Below are 23,323 nucleotides of genomic sequence, written 5' to 3'. Positions count from 1 at the left end.
TCTCTTAAAAATTCAGTTATTGTCAGTATTTAATGTCTTGTGAATGTGAGTAATTAAAACATCATGTATTTTGAATCCACTGCTTACTACTAAAATTTTAACTTAACACAAAGTGTGTTTTTGTCACTTGAACAGCTGAGATAAGTTTAATAGCTGGAGCAAATTAGAAGATAATTTGCTACTGTTTAACCTAAAAGACTAACATATTTTAAGTGTTATTACAACGAGTAAAGAAGGGAATTAATCCACAATAAATTAGGAATCTATCCCCCCTCATCTGGCATAGATACGCTTAACACCAAACACTGACTTGATGAACTGTAGAACTGGCCAGTACGAGACAGTCCAGACTTCTTTGTAATTGCACTTGGTTAGTCTTCCATATTGCAAGTGTACATGTTATCCCAGATGCAGTATCTTGCTGTAGTGTCCAGCCTTCACTGAGAATGTAGCCATGCAGAATAAATCAGCAAATCTGTCCATCTTTTTAATGTCTCTGTGACTGCTCCTATTGTGCTGTTTGATTTGGAAAGTCCAGTTTGTTTGTGACACGTCTGTGTGTGTTCAACAAGGCTCAAAAGGATGCAGGAGAGTGTCACATCAAGATCCCTGTCATCACCTTTGACTCCCCCGAGGACGACAAGCTGGACGAGGAAGAAGAAGAAGAAGAAGCGACTGGCTCTGAGGAAGACCCCACCCTGAAACAACAACAGACAACGAGCCAAAGTGAAGAGTTTCACATGTGTCGAGAAACAACCAGCTCTGAGTTCACAACAATGGAGGGTCAGGATCACGACCAGGAACATCTTGGTCTACAGTTGACAAATGACAGCACGCCAAGCCCACAGCTAACAAATGATAACAGCTCATCGGGTATCGATGTCAACTCCCACCCCGATGACACAGACCCTCTGGATCCTAACGTGGATTCACAAGGTTTCCTGCGTCTGCCGCCTGCCTTCGGCCGTTACGGTCCAGGGGGAAGGACTCACATCCGCGGGCTGAGCATGGACAGTGGCAAAGATGCCGTGCTCCTTTCAGACCGATCGCAGAACACAGTATGCCGGCAGTATTGCTCTGTTTTGATTTGGAAAATGTGTCCTAAATGTGTCACAATCTGTCTATGCATACATACGAACATCTGTGTCCTTTACAGACCACCATGACTAGTTCCAAGTCAGATCTGGAAGCGAAGGAGGGCCAGATACCCAACGAGTCCAGCTTCTTGGAGTTTGTGTCCTTGTTGGGGTCTCTCAGTGCCAGAGGGGGGGCCGCCAGCACGCAGGAACATGACGAGACAGAATGCAAAGAGGAAGAGGGCACTGCAGAGGAAGGTGAATCTCAGAAAGAGAGTTTGTCCAGCTCCCTTATTTAAAAGGCTCAGAGTTTATGAAGACTTTTAAACAATGTGCATTCATAAGGTGCAATATCAATGCATGTTTCTGAGCTACAATACATTAGCATTGCTGCTTTTGGTGTTTTGCTTGATTGGCAATATTTGTTTAAAGCTTAATGTTAATACAATACTAATATAGAAGTGTTATTCAAAATACTACTAGGGGTTTTCTAGCCTGCCAGCCTGAAAGCATGTTGGGTCAGAGGTAACTCAGCTTGTTAGCTCATTGAAACCACTTCAGTCAAATGGTATTAATGAAGCTGCAACAGCCTGTAGTGGCTGCTAGTGATTTAAATGTACTAATAAGGTGATTTATGTGGTTAAACTTGGATTAAATGAGTTTTCTTAAGCACTTTGGGGCAGCATAACTAAGCTAATATGCCAGACATGTTGGTAAATGGTTAAATTAGACTTTGGTTGGACTCGAGCAACAGAATCATTCTGTTCGAGTTGTGACCCTTGATGCCGTTTCAGATTATGTGCAATTTTCTCTCCGGTTTTTAGCTATGTTTTTGGTCTCCACCAATTTACGAGCGAAATATTTGACCATTTAGCTTGCCATATGCTCCATTATAAACTCATCATTTCACTCGGTATTCGCTAACTTTGTCTGTCATATTGTTCTGTGCAGTTAGTGTGCAAGAGCTTCTGCTGCATGCCTAAAAATAACTACAAAAAAATACTGAAAAACAACATTTTCACACAGCTGGTGATCATTTTCTGTGTGTTTCACTCCTTCCATTGTTTACTTAAAAATATTAATGAAAGCAGTTTCATATAAACTAATTCTGTTATTGTAACCAACATTTCAAAGCAGAGAACCTGAGTACGACTTCCAGACCAGACGAGACGATAACAGAGCCAAATACAGACAGCAAACCAGAGAGACCAAAACCACCTACCAGTCTCCCTACCGACAAACTGCAGGCCAAACCACCCACACAAATCCCAATAGTTTCCCCTGACAGGTACGGTTGTCTATTTTCCAACATGCTTCAATGAAAAGCACTCTTACACACACACACAAACACACACCTTTACAGGACTTACATCCAGGATTTCCAGTTGATTGTGTTTCCTGTCTGCAGTCCACAGACAGACAGAGAGAAGGATCCAGACTATGATTCTCTGCCCTCGCAAACCTCCCAGTCCGAGAGCTCCATGCTGCAGGTCATCTGCAGACCAGAGGCCACAAACAAAGAAGAGGCCTACACCTTCCATACTGTACACAGTAAGCAGCTTCTATACAACATGATTATTGGTTTCAAATGTTAAAAGACATCTGGTAATGAAAAATAAAGGCAATGCAAAAGTGTAAAAATAAAAGGAATTCCTTGGGTATCCATTTGAGACCGGCTCCAAAAGCTAAAGAATCTCATCAGATCTCATATTCAAATCCTAATTATTACAACAGAATAAACAATTTTACATTATGGTTTAAAAAAAGTTGATGTTTTTTTATTTCTACAGCTCATTTCTTTATTCATAAATCTTTACAAGGTTTATTGTTTTGTTTTTATTAAGCCATGTGGATACATTTTCATAATTAGGGATGTGCTGGAGGTGTTTGTAGGTGTTTGCCGCCCTAGCTCCACCTCTTTGCAAGTTTCTGAATTGATTGAAATTTAGGTGTATACAGCATTTCAAATATGTGGACCCCATTGATGGGCTTCATAATGCCTCTTCAGAAACCAATGGGTGACGTCACTGAAACCATGTCCATGTTTTGTACAGTCTTTGGGATAGGTGACACGTAGTAAAAGGCAACAAAAAGATGTCAGAGACCTGGTATGTTTTAGTATTTATTTCTGCCGCAACAGTTTGATAATATTGAGATATCTGGAACAAATGTACAGTTTAGTCAAAGGTTCTGTTATTGGCTCAAACTGCTCAATAAACTGGTAGATTAAATGCCTTGTTTTTGGATTGACTTCAACATCCTCAGCTGGTCAAATGTCCAGGTATTATAGTCCCAAACGTCTGTAACACGAAATGAAGAAATATCTCCTGCATTATACATTTATCTGCTCATCAGCTGGTGTGTTGTTTTCTTCTTCTACAGGAGACAGGCCTCGTAAGCTGTATGCAGAGAGAGCTCTAAACCTGCCGCTGGGAGCTGAGCTCATCACTGGCAACATGTGGTAAGGTCGTCAAATCTTCATTCCACCTTCTCCTTCCTACACACTGTCTACCTGCATGCTCTTCTTTTCTGCTTCATTGATTATTTCCATCTTACTTTATTTCCCTTTTGTTTCATCTTCTCTTAAACTCTCATAATTTCCTTTTTAATCATCAAAAATAAAATAGCGTGTGGGTGTGTGTGTTTCTTCAGTGACCTGCTGTCAACTTCTTCAAACTCAGAGTGTCAGGATGGCCTAGCAGGTGGTCACGCTGACTGCCCTTTCCAACGACGCATCATCCCTGCCCACAGGCTGCGGCCTCGAAGGACACATCCTGAGATCTTTCAGGTCTGCATCTGCCTTCATTTTTCCTAGTACTTATTAAGAGCATCCTTTTACTAACTTCGATTTTCTAAAGCTAAAGGCAGGGGATAAAAAATTGTTTGTTCATGAAGGATTCAATTTGGACTGAGTATGCTGTCAGGAGTTCTACATAAGGTTATGTTTCCTGCAGGAGGCTTTTCAGAGTCCATGTTTGAGATGATACCCACTTTAGTGGTTTCTTGTTGGCGATGGTAATGTGCCAAGAAATGTAGCAATGTGCCAACAGAGGCTGTGAACACAAAACTGCTAGCCAGCAGACGTGGATGTAAACAATGTAGGTTTCAAATTCTTCCAACAATCGTTTTTTCCTTCGCTTTTGTTTCATGGGGAGAGGAAAGCTTTCATCCTGTCTCTTAGGTCTCAAGGATACTCTACTGTGGATGTGTTGTTGATAAACTGTGGATGTCATTGCTGCTGTTTGAAATGTTCACTCCTGCAAAGCCTGCATGAGAGCTGGATGCAGACCAGTGGTGATATTACTGTAGCAGCCCGGATCAGTCTTGAAGTAGAGACAACACAGAGTCTCTGCTGAATCATTACTGCACCAGTTTGTGCTCGTAGAAGCGATGTTGTTTTGTGCACTCGTAATGATCCACTTTGAATATTCAACATGGGAGAAGGGTAGACTCCACTTGTTTCCTGAAATAATTGCAGTTGAAGTCACGTGGGTGTAAATTATTTTGTTTTTGTCTGTCAGGAAGAGGACTCTTTGGATGATTCGTCAGAGACTTCCACTCAGGAGAAACCGACCAGGAAGATTTATTACAAGCTAAAACTGTTTCCTGGGAAGTGGATCAACATTTTATATGACCGACTCACCCTGCTTGCCCTTTTGGACAGGTAATGCATTTTTAAAAAATCCTGCAAATGCTTTACACTGTTGATCCCATACATTCATACAAGTTCAGAAATCAAACATCACACATATCATTCAGCTCTGAGATCTAAGTAGAGATATTTTCCTGTGAAAAATAATCAATAAAACCACAGTTTTAAGTTTCACACTAGTCATATCTATCTTGTTAGTATTTCCCACCATTGTCTGAATTCTCCTACCAACTTCTGTCAAGATGCTTTTAAGAATCTGAAAAGTCCATACACTGGATGTTTGTTGTCCGGTCTCTTTAAATTTGAAGCCTTTATCTTGCAGCAGCAGCAGCATCTCTCCTATTGATATTGAATCATTGTGGGTTAATTGAGTTATTTTTTAGTTCCCATTTGATGTACTTATAGCATGTCTGCTGTGCATAAACCCTTAATGTCTGCCTGCCTCTTTAAAATTCATCATTAAAGTCTCAGGAGCTATTGCATGTACAGGTGCAGTCCAACTCTGCCTTAATAGTGTATTTGCTGTTTTCATATAGAAACCAGGATGTTTTGGAGAATCTGGTCGCCGTCTTCATGGCCTTCCTGGTTTCTTTCCTGGGTTTTGTGCTTCTAAACCACGGCTGCTTCAAAGACTTCTGGGTCTTCCAGTTCTGCCTGGTCATCGCCAGCTGCCAGTATTCCTTACTGAAGGTAACAAGAAAAAAACTCCTGACCAAGGTTTTAATGTATCAAGGCTCAGCTGTCTAACTATGGGCATGAGCAATGTACCAAAATCATAAACGTTAGACAGCACTGTGATGGAGAAATCAAAGTTGTGACGGTCTAAGAAAAAGCACATTGTGCTTTAATCAACATGCATTTGGGGAGGAATGATGTGTGGGCTCAAACAGTGGTTGCCTATTATAAATGAAATGTGAATCGGACCTCAGACCTGTACGTTTCTGTTTGCTCCTGCTCGCTTCCTTTCTGTTAAACTCAGAAGCAATCATGATGTTTGAAGATGTTTTTCATCGTCATTTAAAAAAAGTGATTCAATATTTGCTTCTTTTGTCCAGAGTGTTCAACCAGATGCAGCTTCACCGACACATGTAAGTTAACAGCTCACGTTTTTACTAAATCTCAGATGACATATCAAAATAAAATAAACGTCATATTAGTTCTATTTATTTATTTATTATTTTTAATAAACTTCTATGCATACATCCATGATGCCCCTATCGGTTGGTTTCACCTTGTGATCGTTGTTTCTTTTTAGTGTTGCATGTTGTCAGTCTTTGGCTCAAAGATGTTATTCATTTGAAATCAGTTCATTTTGAATATCCTCACAAATGACTCAAGAAAGCTAACAAGCTAGCTTTTGAAAAATCCTACAGGGATTTTAAAAAGTTATTATTTGACTTACTTATTGACAACTTTATGATGTCCATGATTATTATAGATCATTTCGTTTAGTTTATTAGTTTATTTGAATCAGGCTCAGTGTACCAAAAAAGAAGAGAAGAGATGTTTTGTAACAGGTTTAGCTAACCAGCTAATTTCCATCTGTTGTCCCTGGGCATTGGAAATATATGTATACTTATATATAATGCACATAGATTATTGTCACATGCTTTAGTGTAAGACTGCTGTTTTTACTCTTCTAAAATCCTGATCTGTGTGTCTATGTGTGTGTGTGTGTGTGTGTGTGTGTGTGTGTGTGTGTGTGTGTGTGCGTGTGTGTGTGTGTGTGTGTGTGTGTGTGTGTGTGCGTGTGCGTCTAGGGTCACAACCAGTTGGTGGCTTACAGCCGGGCTGCCTACTTCTGCATCTTCTGCACTCTGATCTGGCTGCTGGAGCAGCTGCTGAGGATGAAGGACCTTCCTGTCTCCACCCTGTACGGAGTCACCATAGTCTGCCACGACGCGCTGCACTTCTTAAGAGACATGCTCATGGGTAGGTAGGGAGAGAGGAGACGAACAAGCAGCTTCCCACTGGAGCCTTGTCTCAGACAAGCATCTGCTGTGACATGGCAACTGCTTTATTTCTCGTTGTTAATCATTTGTTTGGACTCATATCCAAAACGATAATTCCTAAAAATGGCCTGTTTTTGTCTGATATGTAAAACAGGTTTTACCTACTGCTTCCCAATCACCTTCCTGGTGGGCCTTTTCCCTCAGATCAACACCTTCACCATCTACCTGCTGGAGCAGATCGACATGCATCTGTTTGGAGGAACAGGTTGGTGCAAGAGTTTCTAATCTCTAGTTTTCTATAATTGAAAGCAAGTGTTGATTGTTCTTTCTGTTTTCATTACCCCTAACCCACCATCGTATTATTCATTTCAAGATGCATCTGTAGATATCTATATTTACAGATTTGACATAAATGGAAAAATCTGTTCTCGGGTCTGATTTCACGAATAAGAAAGTGTTCTGGTTTCAGTTTGTTGTTACAGTTAAGGTAATTAGTGAATGGACTTGAGCTTTTATTGCACTTTTTTAGTCCTCTGACTACTCATAGCGCTTTAACACCAGAGGTCACACACCCATTACCACACTGATGGTAGCGTTTGCTTTGTAAAGTGTCCATCAGTAATAACTAATCCCATTCACACACATTAGTTTAAGGTGACTCTGCAACTCTCCGACCAAGATGATGGAGTTTACACACTGACAGCACTTTCACCACAGACACAGTGAATCTAAAAACCTGACATGTCCATAACGGACCTTCCTGTGGCAGAAAATGACAGGTTTGATTATAAAACTAGAACTCATTTGGTGAGAAATCATTTCTGATGGCTTTCAAGTAAAAGTAAAATCTCCTTTGGATTTAAAAAAAAAAAAAAAGTCAAACGAGATCTTAACTTCTGGGTTTCTCTCTGTTGTTAATGCATGTCTTGTCCCTTTCCTGTTATTTGTGTCTTCCAGCTGCTACGAGTCTGGTCTCTGCAGTCTACAGCATCCTCCGCAGTCTGATCGCTCTGTCTCTGCTCTACGGTTTCTGCTTCGGAGCTCTCAAGGTACAAACTGAATACAAACAAAATATTCCCTCTCCTCTCCCGTCCTCCTGAATTTGGGTTCATAGTAATCCTCCTGGCTACAGGAATAGAAGACGACAGGGAGATCAGTTATAAATAGCATACAGTCAATGCTGTAAGTACAGTTGCAGCACAACATAAAGAGTTGTGAGTCATCTTTAAAAGTAACTTCAGTATTGCAGCTGGAAAAGGAAGCTTTTGAACCGTGAAGCTCTGAAAGCAGCAGACCTTTGCTTTATGGGTACATGATGGTGTGATTCACACAGGTTTGTGTGCCTCTGTGTGTTGTTCCAGGAGCCGTGGGATGAGCAGCACACGCCGGCTTTGTTCTCTGGATTCTGCGGCCTTCTGGTGGTCTTCTCCTACCACCTCAGCCGACAGAGCAGTGACCCCTCTGTGCTCATGTGAGTGTTTGTGCATCGCTGTGTGTTCTTCAAGAGAGATTCAGCTCAGACAGGCAGCACAGTTACAAACTTAAAATACAAAATGGAACATTTCAAAATAATGAAACAAGACAATTTCCTGTGTCGTAACAAAATAAGTTCATGGTGTGTCTTTGTCTTATTCATCATGTAAGAGCCTCTCATGCAACAGTTTTGTTACTTGCAGGTCTCTGATCAAGTCCAAAATAATGCCCGCTTTGGTGGAGAGCGAGGAAGAGGAGGAGGAAGACACAGACATCAAAGACCCACTTCCTGACAAACTGCAGAGCTCGATGGTGACTAAAGACCAATACAGAAACTTAAACTGATTGAGTCTGTTAGAAAAATCTGCTCACTGAAAGCATAATTAAACATTTCAAGTGTTGAGTTGACCTGCACATTATTTGTTTTTTATTGCTTAACATTGCCGCAGCCCACAGCAATTATCACCAGGTAATCTTTGCTCAGCACCTGAGGAACCAGAATTCATCCAAACCGAGTGTAAGACTCAGTAAGACTTTAAGACGAGATAATAAAACGTTGTCTGGGATTACAGGGAGTTATGCATCCTGCAAAAACGAGCCTCTCGCTGCCTTGCGCTCTATTAATAGAGGATTATGAAGCTCTTTGCGAGCTGCTTTGTCTTTGATCTCCAAAAGCTGAAGACTCAGAACGATTACAAAGAAATAATCACACCTAAATGAGTCAGACAGATGAGTTTTTGTGGATTTTTAAAGATCTCCTCTCTCTCTGCAGAAGGAGATTCTGCTGTCGGATGTAGTTGTGTGCTCTGTCGCCTACATCCTGACCTTTGCCATCACTGCGAGTACCGTGTTCCTGTCTCTCAAGGTGAGACTGTTTCCTCTTTTTTACACTCCCTAAGATGTGTTGCCTTTATTTTCACCATCTTTCTTTCTTTAAAGCTAGTATGATCAACTTTCACTTGTGCTGTTTTTGGTGTCCCCTGATAACACAAAACCAGCACACCCTGTCTCTTTGCCACTGATGTCTTGCGTAAAGTGATATTCTTGAACAAAAAAGTATCCTCCTGCTGTTTTTTACTGTCAAACGTTCAGATCAATGTCCTTCTTTTCCTTGGAAAACTTACCAGTTTACATTCTGTCAATTGCCTCATCTGACACCGACCCGATGCAAGAGATAACATACTTATAGAAATAGACACTCTCCTTTGCTTTTGTAGATTCATATATATATATATAATTACTGTCTGCTTCATAACCAGCTAAAAATACTCACATGAGCTTTAAATAATATATCCCTTCTATTTCTAGCCTTTTGTGACCATCGTGCTGTACGCTCTGGCGGGGACAGTGGGGTTTGTCACCCACTACCTGATCCCCCAGCTGAGGAAGCACCACCCTTGGTTGTGGATCTCCCATCCAGTACTCAAGACCAAAGAGTATCACCAGTTTGAACCCAGAGGTCAGCATGCCCACTAGTCTGTACATGGAGTTGTTTGTTCATAGTTAATTATGTAAGCCAATGGACGGACAGGAAAATGATCAGGGAGCATACATGAAAAAAACAACAAGACCATGCAGCTTTCTGTATTATGAGGATAGTAAATAGTTTTGGATCCAGATCTGAATATAAATACACTCAAAGTCAATGCTTGATTGATCTGCATACATAACAATCCACAGAGTGAGTAATGCTGATTTTATTGACATGTTAACACTGTTTGGGAATTTAGGGGCACAGCATGCAAGATTTCCTTCGGCGCGCATGTTTGCATGTTGACTGATGAACTGGGGCAATGCCTTTTGATTAAGCAGAAAACGTTTTAGTAGTTTATGAGATATTTGGTTGATTTAGAGACAAAAAAAAACAACAACCTTAAAATGCTAAAAATAAAACTACTTTGTCAGACGTGAATGTAATGAGACTTTGAAATGATAAACAGCTGTATAATCGTCACGGTTATGATGCTTCAGTTACGTTTAATAATGGAACAACTAACAAAAAAATTCACCTTGAAATGTGTCTCCCGCACATCCTTGTGTGCAAGCCGTGATCCTGATCCTCTTGAATCATTTCCCTGCTCTTGTGTGTGTCACAGAGGACGCTGTGCTGATGTGGTTTGAGCGGCTTTACGTCGGGCTCCTGTGCTTTGAGAAGTATGTGGTGTACCCAGCCATCATTCTGAGCGCACTAACTAACGACGGATTTGCCCTAAGTCACCGCAAGAAGCTGGGAATTCAGTGAGTGGACACATGCAGCATCCAACACACAGTATACAACGAATTTGTGAAAAAGATGTGTATAACACTTCGCTGCCTGTAGATCAGTGTGTGTGTGTTTGTGTGTGTGTGTGTGTGTGTGTGTGTGTGTGTGTGTGTGTGTGTGTGTGTGTGTGTGTGTGTGTGTGTGTGTGTGTGTGTGTGTTGACTAAACTCTTGTCTGTTCTGCCTCCAGCTGCGATGTACTCCTGACGACAGTCGCTGGATTGAAACTCTTGCGTTCGTCCTTCTGTGATCCGAGCTTCCAGTTCCTCACCCTGCTCTTCACGCTGGTCTTTTTCCACTTTGACTGTCCGCACGCCTCTGAGAGCTTCCTGCTGGACTTCTTCATCATGTCTATCGCTTTCCACAAGGTGAGAGAACACTGGTTTTTCCTACCCGGAAACAGAGTTGGCTGACGTGCTGAGCATTGGACAAAGATCCATTTAGAAACAGAGCCAAACAGGTAAAAGCAAACGTGTTAAGTTCTCAGAGAAAGACAAGAAATTATACCAAGTTCAGCAAATAAAAGACTGACTGACTATTTGAATACTTTTATACTCGGCCTCTGAGAATAGCTTTCTTAAGTCTTCTGTGGCTCTGAAGGAGCATCGTCCAGTCTGAGAAAAATAACCATAATGATGTCATTGTGTATCTAAGAACTGAGTCATCCCAGCGTTTTTCTTTACAAACAAGAGGTGTGACAATAACACACGATTTTGTTGCGTTATAGGAATTGTAAGATACAGCATTTCTGGGTTTTGCCCATATTAGGGTAAAAATGTCAGGAGGTTTGTGACCTTTGATAATTGATTGATTTTTCTGGGGGAAGGATTTTTTAAAACTTTTTTTTGGTGGGGTGGGTTTCAAGGTGAGCTTGTAAACAGATAAGAGAGACAGAGATAACTAATAACATCTAACCAAACTTCTCGGCTAAGAAGCTCCAACCACCTTTCTGTCACCGAAAGGAAGTACCTCATTTGTTTTTTTTAATTGAAAATCAGGGCTGGGGTGCTGATTGGCCCAGTGGTTAGGTAGCACCCCATGTACAGTAGCTTTGATCCTCCAAGCGGGCGGTCCGGGTTCGAGTCCTGCCTGTGGTTCCTTTCCTGCATGTTATTTAGTTTTCTCTCTCATCCTGATTTCCTTCTCTTTCCACAGTTCTTAAAAATCATTAAAAAAAAATTGGTAGGTAGGTGGTAGGTACTAAAAGATTAGTTCACCAAGAAAAAAAGTGACAATTTCAACTGAATCTCTTTTTTGTGTTTTGTTTGAAAGTGCCACGTACACATATATTAAAATGAATATGTTTAATATGCTGGTATTTGGCCATAGAGGCCATATATGACCTTAATATTGATTTGAAAAAAATGTCAATTTATTTTCCTTTGAGTCAAAGGTAGTGCTAAATATAAATAACACACTGTGATGCCAAATATAAGGACTCCTCTGTTGAGTGTGTTCACAGAGGACTTACTGTGTTCTTCTCTTTCTGTCCAGATGCGAGAGCTGTTGCTGAAGCTTCATTTCATCCTCGTTTACATCGCTCCGTGGCAGATTGCCTGGGGCAGCGCTTTCCATGCCTTCGCTCAGCCGTTTGCTGTGCCACGTATCCTTTTCCTCAGACCTTATGTGTGTGTGTGTGTGTGTGTGTGTGTGTGTGTGTGTGTGTGTGTGTGTGTGTGTGTGTGTGTGTGTGTGTGTGTGTGTGTGTGTGTGTGTGTGTGTGTGTTTCTCTGTGTCTTCATGATATCAGATTAGTAACTGCTTGTCTTTCCTTGACCGGTGTGTGTGTGTTTATTCAGACTCTGCCATGTTGCTGCTGCAGACTTTGCTCACCACTGTCTTCTACACACCGCTGGCTCCCTTCCTGGGCAGCGCCATCTTCATATCCTCCTATCCTCGGCCAATAAGGTTCTGGGAGCGAAACTACAAGTAAGACCCCGACAAAAAAAACAAACGACTCGGTGAGAGTAGAGTGAACTTCCCGAACAGCCTTAACATGTGTGAGAAGTATTCACTGACATTTTAATTTCAAAATCTAAAAGAAGGCTGCCCGTCAATACACAAGTGAAATCATCAACCAATCCTGTTGTCCAAATCTTAACAAAACAGATCAACGAGCAAGACAGTATTACTGGATTACATTATTTTATTACTATACGTTTTTAGCACAGTTCATGTTTAATTCATGTCAATTTTGAGCACATGTTTACTCTTTACTGGCTTTTGGGACCCCTAAAACTGCTCAAATGAGTCAAAATGGCACCTCCTTTTAACACAAAACACACGCAGAGTGTTAAATTCCCCCCCTAACTGCACTGCAGAGTGAGCAGCATTTCTGTGTGCTGGTGCTGTTTGCATTTATTTAAACAGTTATTTGGGGACAAATTGTCTACATATGCAAAGGGCCTTACTTGCAGAAAGAGTTTCAAAAACACCATGGAGCTAATAGCCATGCGCAGTGAGAGGGAAAATATTACAGGCTGCTAAGAGTTGGTGGTGACAGCGCCACAGTATTTATGAGCGGTCATTCACAAACTTTCCAGTGATAAAAGGAAAACAATTTGGTCTCTTATTTGACTTTAAATTCAATAATCTGCAGATAAAGTCTGTAAATATGACTTTGAGTTTACTATTACTTAAATAACCAGGGGTGAAACCGGTCTGGGGCTGTCAGCGGCTCGTCACTTTGTCCACATGTGTGGAGAGGTCTACGCATGACGAAGATGTGAGTTGTTTCTGTCTTAAGTGTCCTTGCTTGCTCCATTAAGGGAGGAAGCTTTTTTCTTTTTTGAAAAGGTGAAACTCATATCCCAATTTTTCAAGGCTGGCCTCACAAAACATTTTCACAAAGTTTCCCCTCCCATCTTAGCTCATCGTCTTTTTCGTCTTTTTGTGGACGGCACTGTGCTCCTTCATGAGAGCACAGGAGCTTCTCTTTACAATCAGACTCCAAACAAGAGCAAACTGACATGGAACAGGACATCTCTACATCGTCATCTTAGACCTTGAGACAGAGCAGATATCAGGAGCAAATTATTTGCATTTTTGATGTTATTAGTGGTTGTAATCTATTCATAGTGAATCAGGCCCTGAGTCAATTGCACATGCAACATGCACAAGAACATACTGCTGTAAATACCTGCTAGAGAAGTAAGTGTGAATAAATCCAATACTGGAAATAGTCCCAAACAAATCAACTACATCTCCCTATTTAGATAAATGAATCTTAAAAAAATGACATTACCCAGCAATTTAAGAAACGAATGATTCTTTTGTAAAACGTTTTTTTTTTTTAAGTTTTATCAATAACATCAACAATGTACTGTAATCATTTTTTTATATTTAGTTTGCAAATCAAACTTTATCAACTGAGTTTGGCAGTTTAGAAGACAGACAACCACCCCCCCACCCCACCCCCCCCTCCTCCTCTCGTTCACCCTTACACAACATAACCCCCCTGTTCCCTCTTACTTATTGATGTGAGGGACTGTTTGTGCTTGAGCCCACTCAAAGCGCTCCAAAAATAGCTGCAGCTATGTTGTGCAAACTTCAGTGATTTGACATGAGATTATATTTAGACGCCGGGGTCTGCTTTGGAAATCAAACATTCAAATCACTCTGCAGGAGTTGGATCTTGGGCATTTTAGGCTGTAGCTGTGCTGGCTGACACTCTTAACATCAATACAACATGACAATGGGAAAATATACAACAACAACTGAGACCACAGAACAGTCTCGTCTTAAAATGTTTTTAACTGTGTGAGTGGTGCTTGGAGGAATTCACCTTGTATTCATGTTAATAGTAATTAAGTCCACTAAGGATTTAAAGAAGATAGTTGTCTTTATCAGTAATGTTCTGCATGTTTTGGTGCTGCCAGTTTAACAAAAAGGACTTTGATTTGATGCATTGTGAATGTGTTAGTTGTTCATCTTATATTGTTACAAACACTGGGAAACACATTGACAATATTGCATTACTTATGCTTTTCACTTAAAGGCATACTTAAAAAGATTTCTGCATTTAAAAAATGAAATGAACGCTAGACCTGTTTGTCTATTTTTGTTTAGTTTTTTTTTTTTTTTTAAATTGGCATTATAAAGTTTTCCAAAAATGTTCAAAACCTCAGACAAACTCATCCTTGTTTAAGGTCAGCCTGCATTAGATAACATTACTCATGGCTTTTTCACTTCGACAAAAGGAACATGAAATGAAAAAAGTACGACTCAATGAAGTGAGAATAAAACTCCAGAACAGTGCCTCAATCAACATGGATTTTTCTCGAGTCATTTCATCAAACAATCAATCAAACTTTATTTGTATAGCACTTGTCATACACAGTGATGTCTCTCAAAGTGCTTGACCCCAAACCCCCCCAACCCTACCCCACAATTTATAAAGAGGGTAAGAAAGAACTAGATAAAAACAGGTACTGACAGACTGAGGAAATGCTATAATGATTTCTTAATGAGGAAACACAGGAGGTTCAAATCCTTAGAATACAATAGAATAAAGATATAATTTCATGTAGATTTTCATCAAACATTGGTGAGATATTTCCAGGTTATTTCCATAGACTGTAAATACTAAGGTTATCATAACATATTTGAGACCCCTAGTGGCAGAAGTTACATACTGTGCCTTTAAGATGTAGTTTTGACCGTTTTTCTTTTTTGTCACTGATTCATTGCAGCACAAAGCGTATAGACAACTCTAACAGCAGACTGGTGTCCCAAGTGGATAAGGAGACAGGTGAGTGTTTTCACACTAAACTTTTGTCTGGTAGAGGACACTTTATTTGACTTTCCTCTTTGAAGTATTCAAACAGACGTCTTGTAGTTTAGAATCAGTGGGGGGGGGGGAAAGAAGCAGTCGTGTGTGAACTTCTTCTCTGTCCCTACGTACCATCGTTCATTTTCAGGGTGTGATGACAGCAACCTGAACTCCATCTTTTACGAGTACCTGACCCGCTCGCTGCAGCATTCCCTGTGCGGCGACCTCATGCTGGGACGATGGGGCAACTACAGCGCCGGAGACTGTTTCATTCTGGCTTCTGACTACCTCAACGCCCTGGTCCACCTCATCGAGATCGGCAACGGTTTAGTCACTTTCCAGCTGAGAGGCCTGGAGTTCAGAGGTAAGATTCCACACCTTTCTTCAACTTCACATGTTTTTCCTCTAATGAGAGATAAGCTAACTAGCTGTCTGGCTGATCAACCCCATCCCAGGTACTTACTGCCAGCAGCGAGAGGTGGAGGCCATCACAGAGGGCGTGGAGGAGGACGATGCATGCTGCTGCTGCGAGCCGGGTCACTTACCCCACATGCTGTCGTGCAATGCAGCCTTCAACCTGCGCTGGCTGGCCTGGGAGGTGATGGCCACCAAGTATCTGCTGGAGGGATACAGCATCAGTGAGAACAACGCTGCCACCATGCTGCAAGTGTACGACCTCAGAAAGCTCCTCATCACCTACTACCTGAAGGTAAGTCTTATCTCTGTGTATATGTGCAGTTTTACAAGTTTCAGTTTGCGTTGGAAATCAACTCAGGGAAGTTGTTACTTAGATTTCTGAAAGGGAAGCTAAAGTGTTGAAGCATCTTATTGTTAATGGTCGGAAAATGAACATTCTAGTTTAACATCTCCTGATTAACCAGTATGTCCAGTGTTTACTGGTGATGTTAGCACTGACACAGATTGTGTGACTTAAAGCAAATTGATACGAAAAGCACAGATTAACTTTCTCTACATATTTTATATTTTTTCCATTTCAATATGTACCAAAGTACATTTCAGGCCTCCAGAGTCTACATATGTGGGTTTAAACAGCAAGTCCACGTCCCTGTATGGTATAAAAGTTGGATATTTGGATTCTGGAGATTGTTCAGGATGGGTTGGGGGTCGGTCATCTAACCAGTTGGTTTCAAAACTGTAAAACACATGCCTTTGTTTCTGGCAGAATAATTTCCATACAACTGTTAATATAATTCAACACTAACAACACCGGTGAGCTGAAGGTTAAGAAGAATTTGAGTTATATGGAGATGGAAAAATGTTGCCATGCCACATTTTCACAGTTCCAGCATGTCAGATTAACAAGACACACTACAGTCATCTGTTTTCATTAGTCAGCAGTTATTTTATAAGAGTCCCTGGAATGGAAAGGTATCTACTGCAGATTTAATAATGCATCAACTATAGACATATTCACTGAGCTCCTACGTCGTGGACTGAAAATATAATTGAATATTTCACCTATCTCATCAGACTGAAAGATTTTCCTGCCAATAGGTTAAGCAGTGTGCAGTTTGCAGATGAAGCAGGATATTTTACATTCATTAGAATTACAAACAGCAGCTTCCAAATTGTTGTTTCAGATCTGGTCAGCAGCTTTAACACAAGTTCTCTTTTCTTTGAGTTCGTTTGACCCCTGGCCTCTTCCCCGTCTTCTTTTTAGAGTATAATCTACTTCCTGGTGCACTCTCCCAAACTATCCACCTGGCTCAAAGATGCCTCCATTGAGGAGGCGCTGCAGTCGTACACAAAGTGGCACCACATCGAACGTGACCCTCAGGTCTTCAGTGTGAAGATCGATGAAGACTACGTGCACTGCCTGCAGGGAGTGACCCGCGCCAGCTTCTGCAACGTCTACCTGGAGTGGATCCAGTACTGTGCAGGGAAGATGGAGACGGTACCTCACTTATAGATTTTTCTATCAGACTTCATCATGGGTTAGAGCAGCTGAGGGAGTCCCAGAGTGCAAGATTAGGTAGCCAGACTCTTGTTTTGTCTTTTCAACTGTCCAAAATCTGAAATACTTAGGTGAATGCTGTGTCATGGTAAGAAAAGAAGCAAATAATCACACTCTAGAGGACAGAACCGTTTAACTTCAGTGAGTGAATAAAAGAAAAGCAGAAGCAGTGGGACAATGAAACATTCGCCTCTGATTTAATTGCAAATTTTCACTCAATTCTATGAATTTTTAGCAGCATACATACCTCATGAATATAATATTTTTATATATTTGTCCCATGTGACAGACTCTACATGCTTGCCCTCTCTTTCTGTCTCTTCTTTTGCACAGCCTGTTGACAGCGATGAGGACTCTAGCTTGGTGACTTTGTGTTACGCTCTCTCAGTCCTGGGAAGGAGATCTCTCGGCACGGCATCACACAACATGTCCAACAGGTAAACCTTGTTCAAGCGACAGAGTGACACATGTAGACACATAAACAAGACAAACACCAATCTCTGAACTGAGTCATGTGGGAATCATCAATAACCACCATTGACAGTTTTGAACAGTCAGCTTTTTTTTGCCAGGCTTTTTGGGGTTTTATCTGACCCGTGTGTTGAACTCTTAAATGGACTCATACATCCCATTTGGATAGACAACATTTACTGTTCATCATTCTAAGGTTAAATGATGTATGAGCAGTTAACAGGGGACATGAAAAAGTACCCTCTTCTTTTATATAGTTGCAGTAAGATAGCTGTATGAGGACTACATTAGCCAATACAAGTTTAAGCAGCAAATTATAAATGTCTTCAAGCTTTTAAATTCAACATTTCATCTGTGAGTGACATGATGTCTGTTTTCATACATCAACATTTTCATACTCGTGTTTTTTTATTATTATTTTTTTTTTTTTGTGGCGGGGGTTTAAAGAAATCTTGAATTTTCAACTTTTAAAAATATATCAAGTGTGACATTTACTGTATGTTTATGAAGTATTTCCTTCAAGTGCAAGACACCTGGGATTTTCAGGGATCAACAAAAGCAGCTTTCTCGGATAATCTGTGCAAAACTGTGATCCCCTCAGAGACAGATTTGTAGTTTAGAGAACCATAAAGAAAGTATGGGAATGTAACGCTAAACTCATACATGAGTTATGAATGATTAAAACCCAAATTACATTTGAAAGAAAACAACAGACAACAATATTTACTGAGTAGAATTAATTGTTCCCAAAATATACCAACATGCAGTCCAGCGTGAACCACGCATGATTGCATTCATAAAACAGCTTTCTTTTCAGGTTCATGTTATTTGTATAAACGCATAAATGACACATCATTTTAGAATTGAACTTGTAAGAAAGGTGCTGTAAAAATCTGCTGTTTGGTATAGAACTAAGTATCAGGATGTTTTTCCCTGCAGTGTGACAGCTGCAACAGAGGGGGGCGCTAGCAGCCAAATCTTTCATCCCAAACTGCTCCTGCTCTCATGACTTTTTGTCTATTCTGAAAACACTTAACAGTTGCATAATCCCTCTTCTTTCTCTCCCCTCTCAATCTTTTTATTTCCCTTCTCTTTCCAAACAAACATCGGCACCCTCCGCAAAGTCTGGAGTCATTTCTTTACGGTTTCAACACCCTGTTTAAAGGCGACTTCCGCATCGCTACCAAAGACGAGTGGGTTTTTACTGATCTGGACCTCCTGCAGAAAGTGGTCGCTCCTGCAGTCAGAATGAGCCTCAAACTGCATCAGGTAAAGTGTGCTGTGCCTTTAAATGGATGCTGCTGCTGCTGCTGCTGCTGCCATGTCCTCATGCTGTGACTTCAGTGTTGTAAATCCACGCCCTTTGTCTTTGTAGACATTAAAGCTTCTAGTATATCTCAAACATGTCCATTACTCATCCCTGGAGCATACGTTTCCCTTTAATGAAATCCCGCAGTGCTCCATCATGCCTTTTCCCGCCCTTTCAGGATCACTTCACCTGTCTGGAGGAGACCGAGGAGGCATCTATCTTGTACGAAGCCATCACCAACTACCGCAGCAGCCTGGTCATCTGCCACGAGAGTGACCCCGCCTGGCGTAAGGCTGTGCTATCCAGCCGCGACACGCTGCTCACACTCAGACACATGATCGATGACGGCACGGACGAATATAAGATCATCATGCTGTACAAACGCCACCTAAGCTTCAAGGTCATCAAGGTAAGCAGGTCGAGGTTTGATGCAGGGATTTTGTAATTTTTATATGCGAGGAATATTTCATTTCTCAGGTTGCAGCCTTAGTAAAGCTTGGAAAATGACGGTACAGAAAGCGTATCAATCATTTGGCTACAATTACTGTACCTCTCTGTGTGTGTGTGCCTACACAGACAGAAGGTCTATCTGTGCAGTATCCTTTTTATCAAGTAAAAATGTGTAATGTAGTCACATGGCAGCACCAAAGGCCTTAGCTTTTCATGTGAACCACAACTTCACTCCTCAGCTGAATCTATCTTGATAGAGAAGGTTGGAACTGATTGTCAGGCTGTCTCCTGAAAAGTGCTGGCTTTGCTCTTTTTTTTCCTTTCCTTTAAGACGCAAACATGTCTAGTTGAAAATAAATCCATGATCTGTGGCACACTGAAAATAACTTCACTCTATTTTATTGTGAACAAACAACTCGTTCTGCCTGTAGCTTCCTCACGGGCTCGCCCAGCACGATCACATACGCATAGGTGTGTTAAATACAAACGGTCACATGACCCATCATGGCGATAAACATTATTCAGAGTCACGGCCTCAAATGAAAACTATAATGTGCAAATATAACATATTCATCCACATAGTCCAAAGAATATCAAAAAGTTCATCAACAATGACTTATACAAAGCATATACATATTATCATATTTACAAGAGAAACAGGAAAGGTACCAATTGATGTCAATTTGAAATATAGAGATGAAGGTCCTTTCCTCTACGGCTTACTGAATATAATAAGCTCAGTGCAAAAACAGAAATCCGTAAGTAGGTTTTTATGAACTCAATGCAAAAATGGCCATCCTTTCAGTTCTAATCAGTCCTATTGACTCTTCAATTACTTTGCTAAGTGCACACATTTCCTGGTAATACTCTACAACATTAAGTTTGAGTTCTTCAGAATAGATGATGTTAAAGCTAAAGCATCCGGCCTCCTGTGTGAAGCCCAAACACTATATTAGTTCAGGATGTTTGTTAGCCCCTCAGTTCAATCTCTGTTCTAATAAATAATTTTCTTATGATTATAAATGCCCCCAAAAGCTTTGCCAGAATCGAGCTAATGCCATTTGCCTGTGTTTACCAGTGAAAGAGGACCAAACATAAATTACTTTATATATCCTGTAAATATAATTTCCCCATCTACATACTTCCTGCAGGATGTTCCCTCCTGTACTATCTGACCACCTCTATCATCTCTCTCTCTGCAGATCAATAAGGAGTGTGTGCGTGGTCTGTGGGCGGGTCAACAGCAGGAGTTGGTGTTTTTACGGAACCGAAACCCGGAGCGTGGTAGCATCCAGAACTCAAAGCAGGCGCTGAGGAATATGGTCAACTCCTCCTGCGACCAGCCGCTGGGCTATCCCATGTACGTCATTCACTGGGATGCTGCCATGTTATCAAGTTAAAGGATTGGAAGTGAACGTTTGCATTATCTATGATGCTCACTTGTGTCTATCTTTGACACAATTTGAACATTTCAGTGTTTTTATGTGATTATCTCTCCATCTTTGCGTATCTGCAGACGTACCTTAATCCTGACATTTATTATTCTTTCTTTTTTTTAAGGTATGTGTCACCGCTTACGACATCATACGCAGGGACTCACCGCACGCTCCGCAGCATTGGAGGAGGAGCTTTAAGCCTGGATGTCATTCGTTCCTGGCTCTGCACGAAATGGTTACGGTCAGTTTAGAAAATAGATTCTGTCTGCTCCTTTAAAAGCCAATGAAGCTTTTTCTCTGCAGGCAGGAATCAAAAAAGTATCCACACAGTGGCTTCCAAGTTTCATGCGAATTTAATTGCAACGTTTCGATCCCACAGATCTTCTTCATCTGTGAGATCGAAAAGTTGCTTTTGCAATTAATGTTTCTGCGGATCCTTTTCTGATTCTTGCCTTCAGTTGATTCTTGCCTTCAGTTGGGTTTCTGATCCAGCACCTGTGAACGTCTTTCTTTGGATGTGTGTACCCTGCACCGTGTTTTATCAGAGGCATATGACACATGAGATGATGTGCATAACATATAACAGTATAATATGTGGGACCTATTCACTCATATGGCTGGTTGTATTTGATATAAATCAGTCGGTACACATTGCAAACTGCAGCGTAAAGACCTGATTCCCTGCTCAGTGAGTGCGTCTCTGTGGATATAAGGAAATTGACTCAGTGTTTGTTTGAGAGAGACTTCCTCTCCACCTTAATTCACTTTTAAAGACATGTACAGGGACAGTGGGCGAGCACAATAGAGAGAGAGAGATTGCAGAGTGGGATGGCAGCCAAAGACTTGACTCCTTACGTCTCTCCTTCCCTTTCTTCCTATCACTCCCTCTCTTTCTATGTCTACCTCTACCCTCGCCTTAATTCTCAATCCCTCTTTTACACAAAACGTTCATTACAAATTATCATACAGGCTCTGCATTAACCTCTGCAGGGCAGCTTGTGTGTGTGTGTGTGTGTGTGTGTGTGTGTGTGTGTGTGTGTGTGTGTGTGTGTGTGTGTGTGTGTGTGTGTGTGTGTGTGTGTGTGTGTGTGTGTGTGTGTGTGTGTGTGTGTGTGGCTCCCACTTAAGCTTCTTAAGGGGCTGAGTTGTCCTTAAAGATTAGATTAGATTGTTAATCCTGTTTCAGTAAAAGGTGTTGCCTTAATATCTCTAAGTAGCCAAGAAGCCAAGGAGACTTGCCGAGCTTTTCAGCAGGAATACATTTAACTTATTTAAGAGAAGGACTGCCATGGTGTGTGTCATGCATGCTCGTTATGTAACATCTCTCTCGCTCTTTCTCTGGGTGTAACTTTATGTCTGCGATTAACTTGCAGGGATAGTCAAGGCTTGATACATTTTTGATGGCCTTTTGCAGTTTGTTTTTCATGCCTTTTACCAATGTGCACATGAATAAATGAAACAGAGCTGTGCGTGTTTTCCTGTGTGTGTGTGTGTGTCATCTGCAGGGTGCGTAAGGACAACTTAACCAGCTGTAACAGCGGCGTGAACATGGAGGATGTGGACTGCGGCGCTGGTGGTTCTTCCTCACTGAGCAACAACCGCCCGTCCTCCGTCACGTCCAACAGCCTGAGCCTCTATCAGCACAGAGCCAGGACGACACACAGCCACAGACACCACAACGCAGGTACACACACACACACACACACACACACACACACACACACACACACACACACACACACACACACACACCAACACATACTGTATGTGTCTTACTTTGCTTGTGGAAACTCTCTCACTCACATTAACTCACAATTCCTTAACTGCAACAAAGTGAGGGTCCTGCCAGGTGTGGATAAGAACAAGAGCAAAGACACAATATAATACACACAGACTGACACAACGCATGATCCAGATACATGAACAGTTATGACAATACCAGTAGGGCTTGTTTAGCTTTATGAGTTGATTTTGTTTACTCTTTGATTACATTTTCCTCTCAAGAAAGTCACTTTTTAGAGGGTTTTACAGTCAACATGTCACTGTCTAACCTTACAATTCAAAATGAGAAAGAAAATGCTCCAACTACAATGTAACCTTACTTATGATCAGAAAATCCCCAGACTTTATACAAGACTCCATACAAACCAAATGCATCCACAGAAGTGATTATTTGGTTGTACAAAATCAACAATCGTTCATTTCGATCAGGCACTTTTCTGTTGTATGAAATATTGTGATTCATTTTATGATTTTACATTAAAAGTGTATGTGTGTGTTTCTGCAGCCAGGAGAGAATACCGCAGTCGGTCAGTGCAGCCGCAGAGTCAGCGCCCCCCAGTCACCAGCCAATCAGGGCCCATCCTGGACTCAGGCTCCACGCACGGACTCGTGCAGCGTCTGTCCAACAGCCAGCTCTCCTTCAACACTTCCATAGCCTCCATTTTCTCCCAGGTTTACAGCAGCCTCCATTGCTTGGGTGTTCCTACTTTAGCT

General features: G+C 41.2%; 1 protein-coding gene across 2 annotated transcripts in view; it reads left to right on the top strand.

Moving 5' to 3' along the window:
• The window catches only part of pcnx2 (pecanex 2), a 30,982-nt gene that overhangs the window by 6,006 nt on the left and 1,653 nt on the right, over nucleotides 1-23,323 (top strand). Inside the window, exons 7-37 of one of the 2 annotated variants that reach the window (XM_061040054.1) lie at nucleotides 573-1,058; nucleotides 1,157-1,334; nucleotides 2,214-2,364; nucleotides 2,485-2,627; nucleotides 3,459-3,537; nucleotides 3,729-3,864; nucleotides 4,598-4,740; nucleotides 5,265-5,418; nucleotides 5,784-5,816; nucleotides 6,489-6,660; nucleotides 6,835-6,945; nucleotides 7,638-7,729; nucleotides 8,042-8,151; nucleotides 8,357-8,465; nucleotides 8,926-9,018; nucleotides 9,462-9,612; nucleotides 10,250-10,391; nucleotides 10,606-10,783; nucleotides 11,910-12,018; nucleotides 12,215-12,344; nucleotides 15,107-15,165; nucleotides 15,335-15,550; nucleotides 15,642-15,895; nucleotides 16,868-17,101; nucleotides 17,495-17,598; nucleotides 18,757-18,901; nucleotides 19,120-19,350; nucleotides 20,594-20,751; nucleotides 20,952-21,068; nucleotides 22,333-22,511; nucleotides 23,115-23,281. In XM_061040054.1, the coding sequence (XP_060896037.1) occupies nucleotides 573-1,058; nucleotides 1,157-1,334; nucleotides 2,214-2,364; nucleotides 2,485-2,627; nucleotides 3,459-3,537; nucleotides 3,729-3,864; nucleotides 4,598-4,740; nucleotides 5,265-5,418; nucleotides 5,784-5,816; nucleotides 6,489-6,660; nucleotides 6,835-6,945; nucleotides 7,638-7,729; nucleotides 8,042-8,151; nucleotides 8,357-8,465; nucleotides 8,926-9,018; nucleotides 9,462-9,612; nucleotides 10,250-10,391; nucleotides 10,606-10,783; nucleotides 11,910-12,018; nucleotides 12,215-12,344; nucleotides 15,107-15,165; nucleotides 15,335-15,550; nucleotides 15,642-15,895; nucleotides 16,868-17,101; nucleotides 17,495-17,598; nucleotides 18,757-18,901; nucleotides 19,120-19,350; nucleotides 20,594-20,751; nucleotides 20,952-21,068; nucleotides 22,333-22,511; nucleotides 23,115-23,281 (4,764 nt within the window). Of the gene's footprint in view, nucleotides 1-572; nucleotides 1,059-1,156; nucleotides 1,335-2,210; nucleotides 2,365-2,484; nucleotides 2,628-3,458; nucleotides 3,538-3,728; nucleotides 3,865-4,597; nucleotides 4,741-5,264; nucleotides 5,419-5,783; nucleotides 5,817-6,488; nucleotides 6,661-6,834; nucleotides 6,946-7,637; nucleotides 7,730-8,041; nucleotides 8,152-8,356; nucleotides 8,466-8,925; nucleotides 9,019-9,461; nucleotides 9,613-10,249; nucleotides 10,392-10,605; nucleotides 10,784-11,909; nucleotides 12,019-12,214; nucleotides 12,345-15,106; nucleotides 15,166-15,334; nucleotides 15,551-15,641; nucleotides 15,896-16,867; nucleotides 17,102-17,494; nucleotides 17,599-18,756; nucleotides 18,902-19,119; nucleotides 19,351-20,593; nucleotides 20,752-20,951; nucleotides 21,069-22,332; nucleotides 22,512-23,114; nucleotides 23,282-23,323 lie in introns of both variants that reach the window. The other variant, XM_061040053.1, reaches the window with a different exon arrangement.

Source organism: Labrus mixtus, chromosome 6 (genome assembly GCF_963584025.1).
Source record: "Labrus mixtus chromosome 6, fLabMix1.1, whole genome shotgun sequence".
Lineage (NCBI taxonomy): Eukaryota > Metazoa > Chordata > Actinopteri > Labriformes > Labridae > Labrus > Labrus mixtus.
This window is presented reverse-complemented; position numbering and strand designations above follow the sequence as displayed.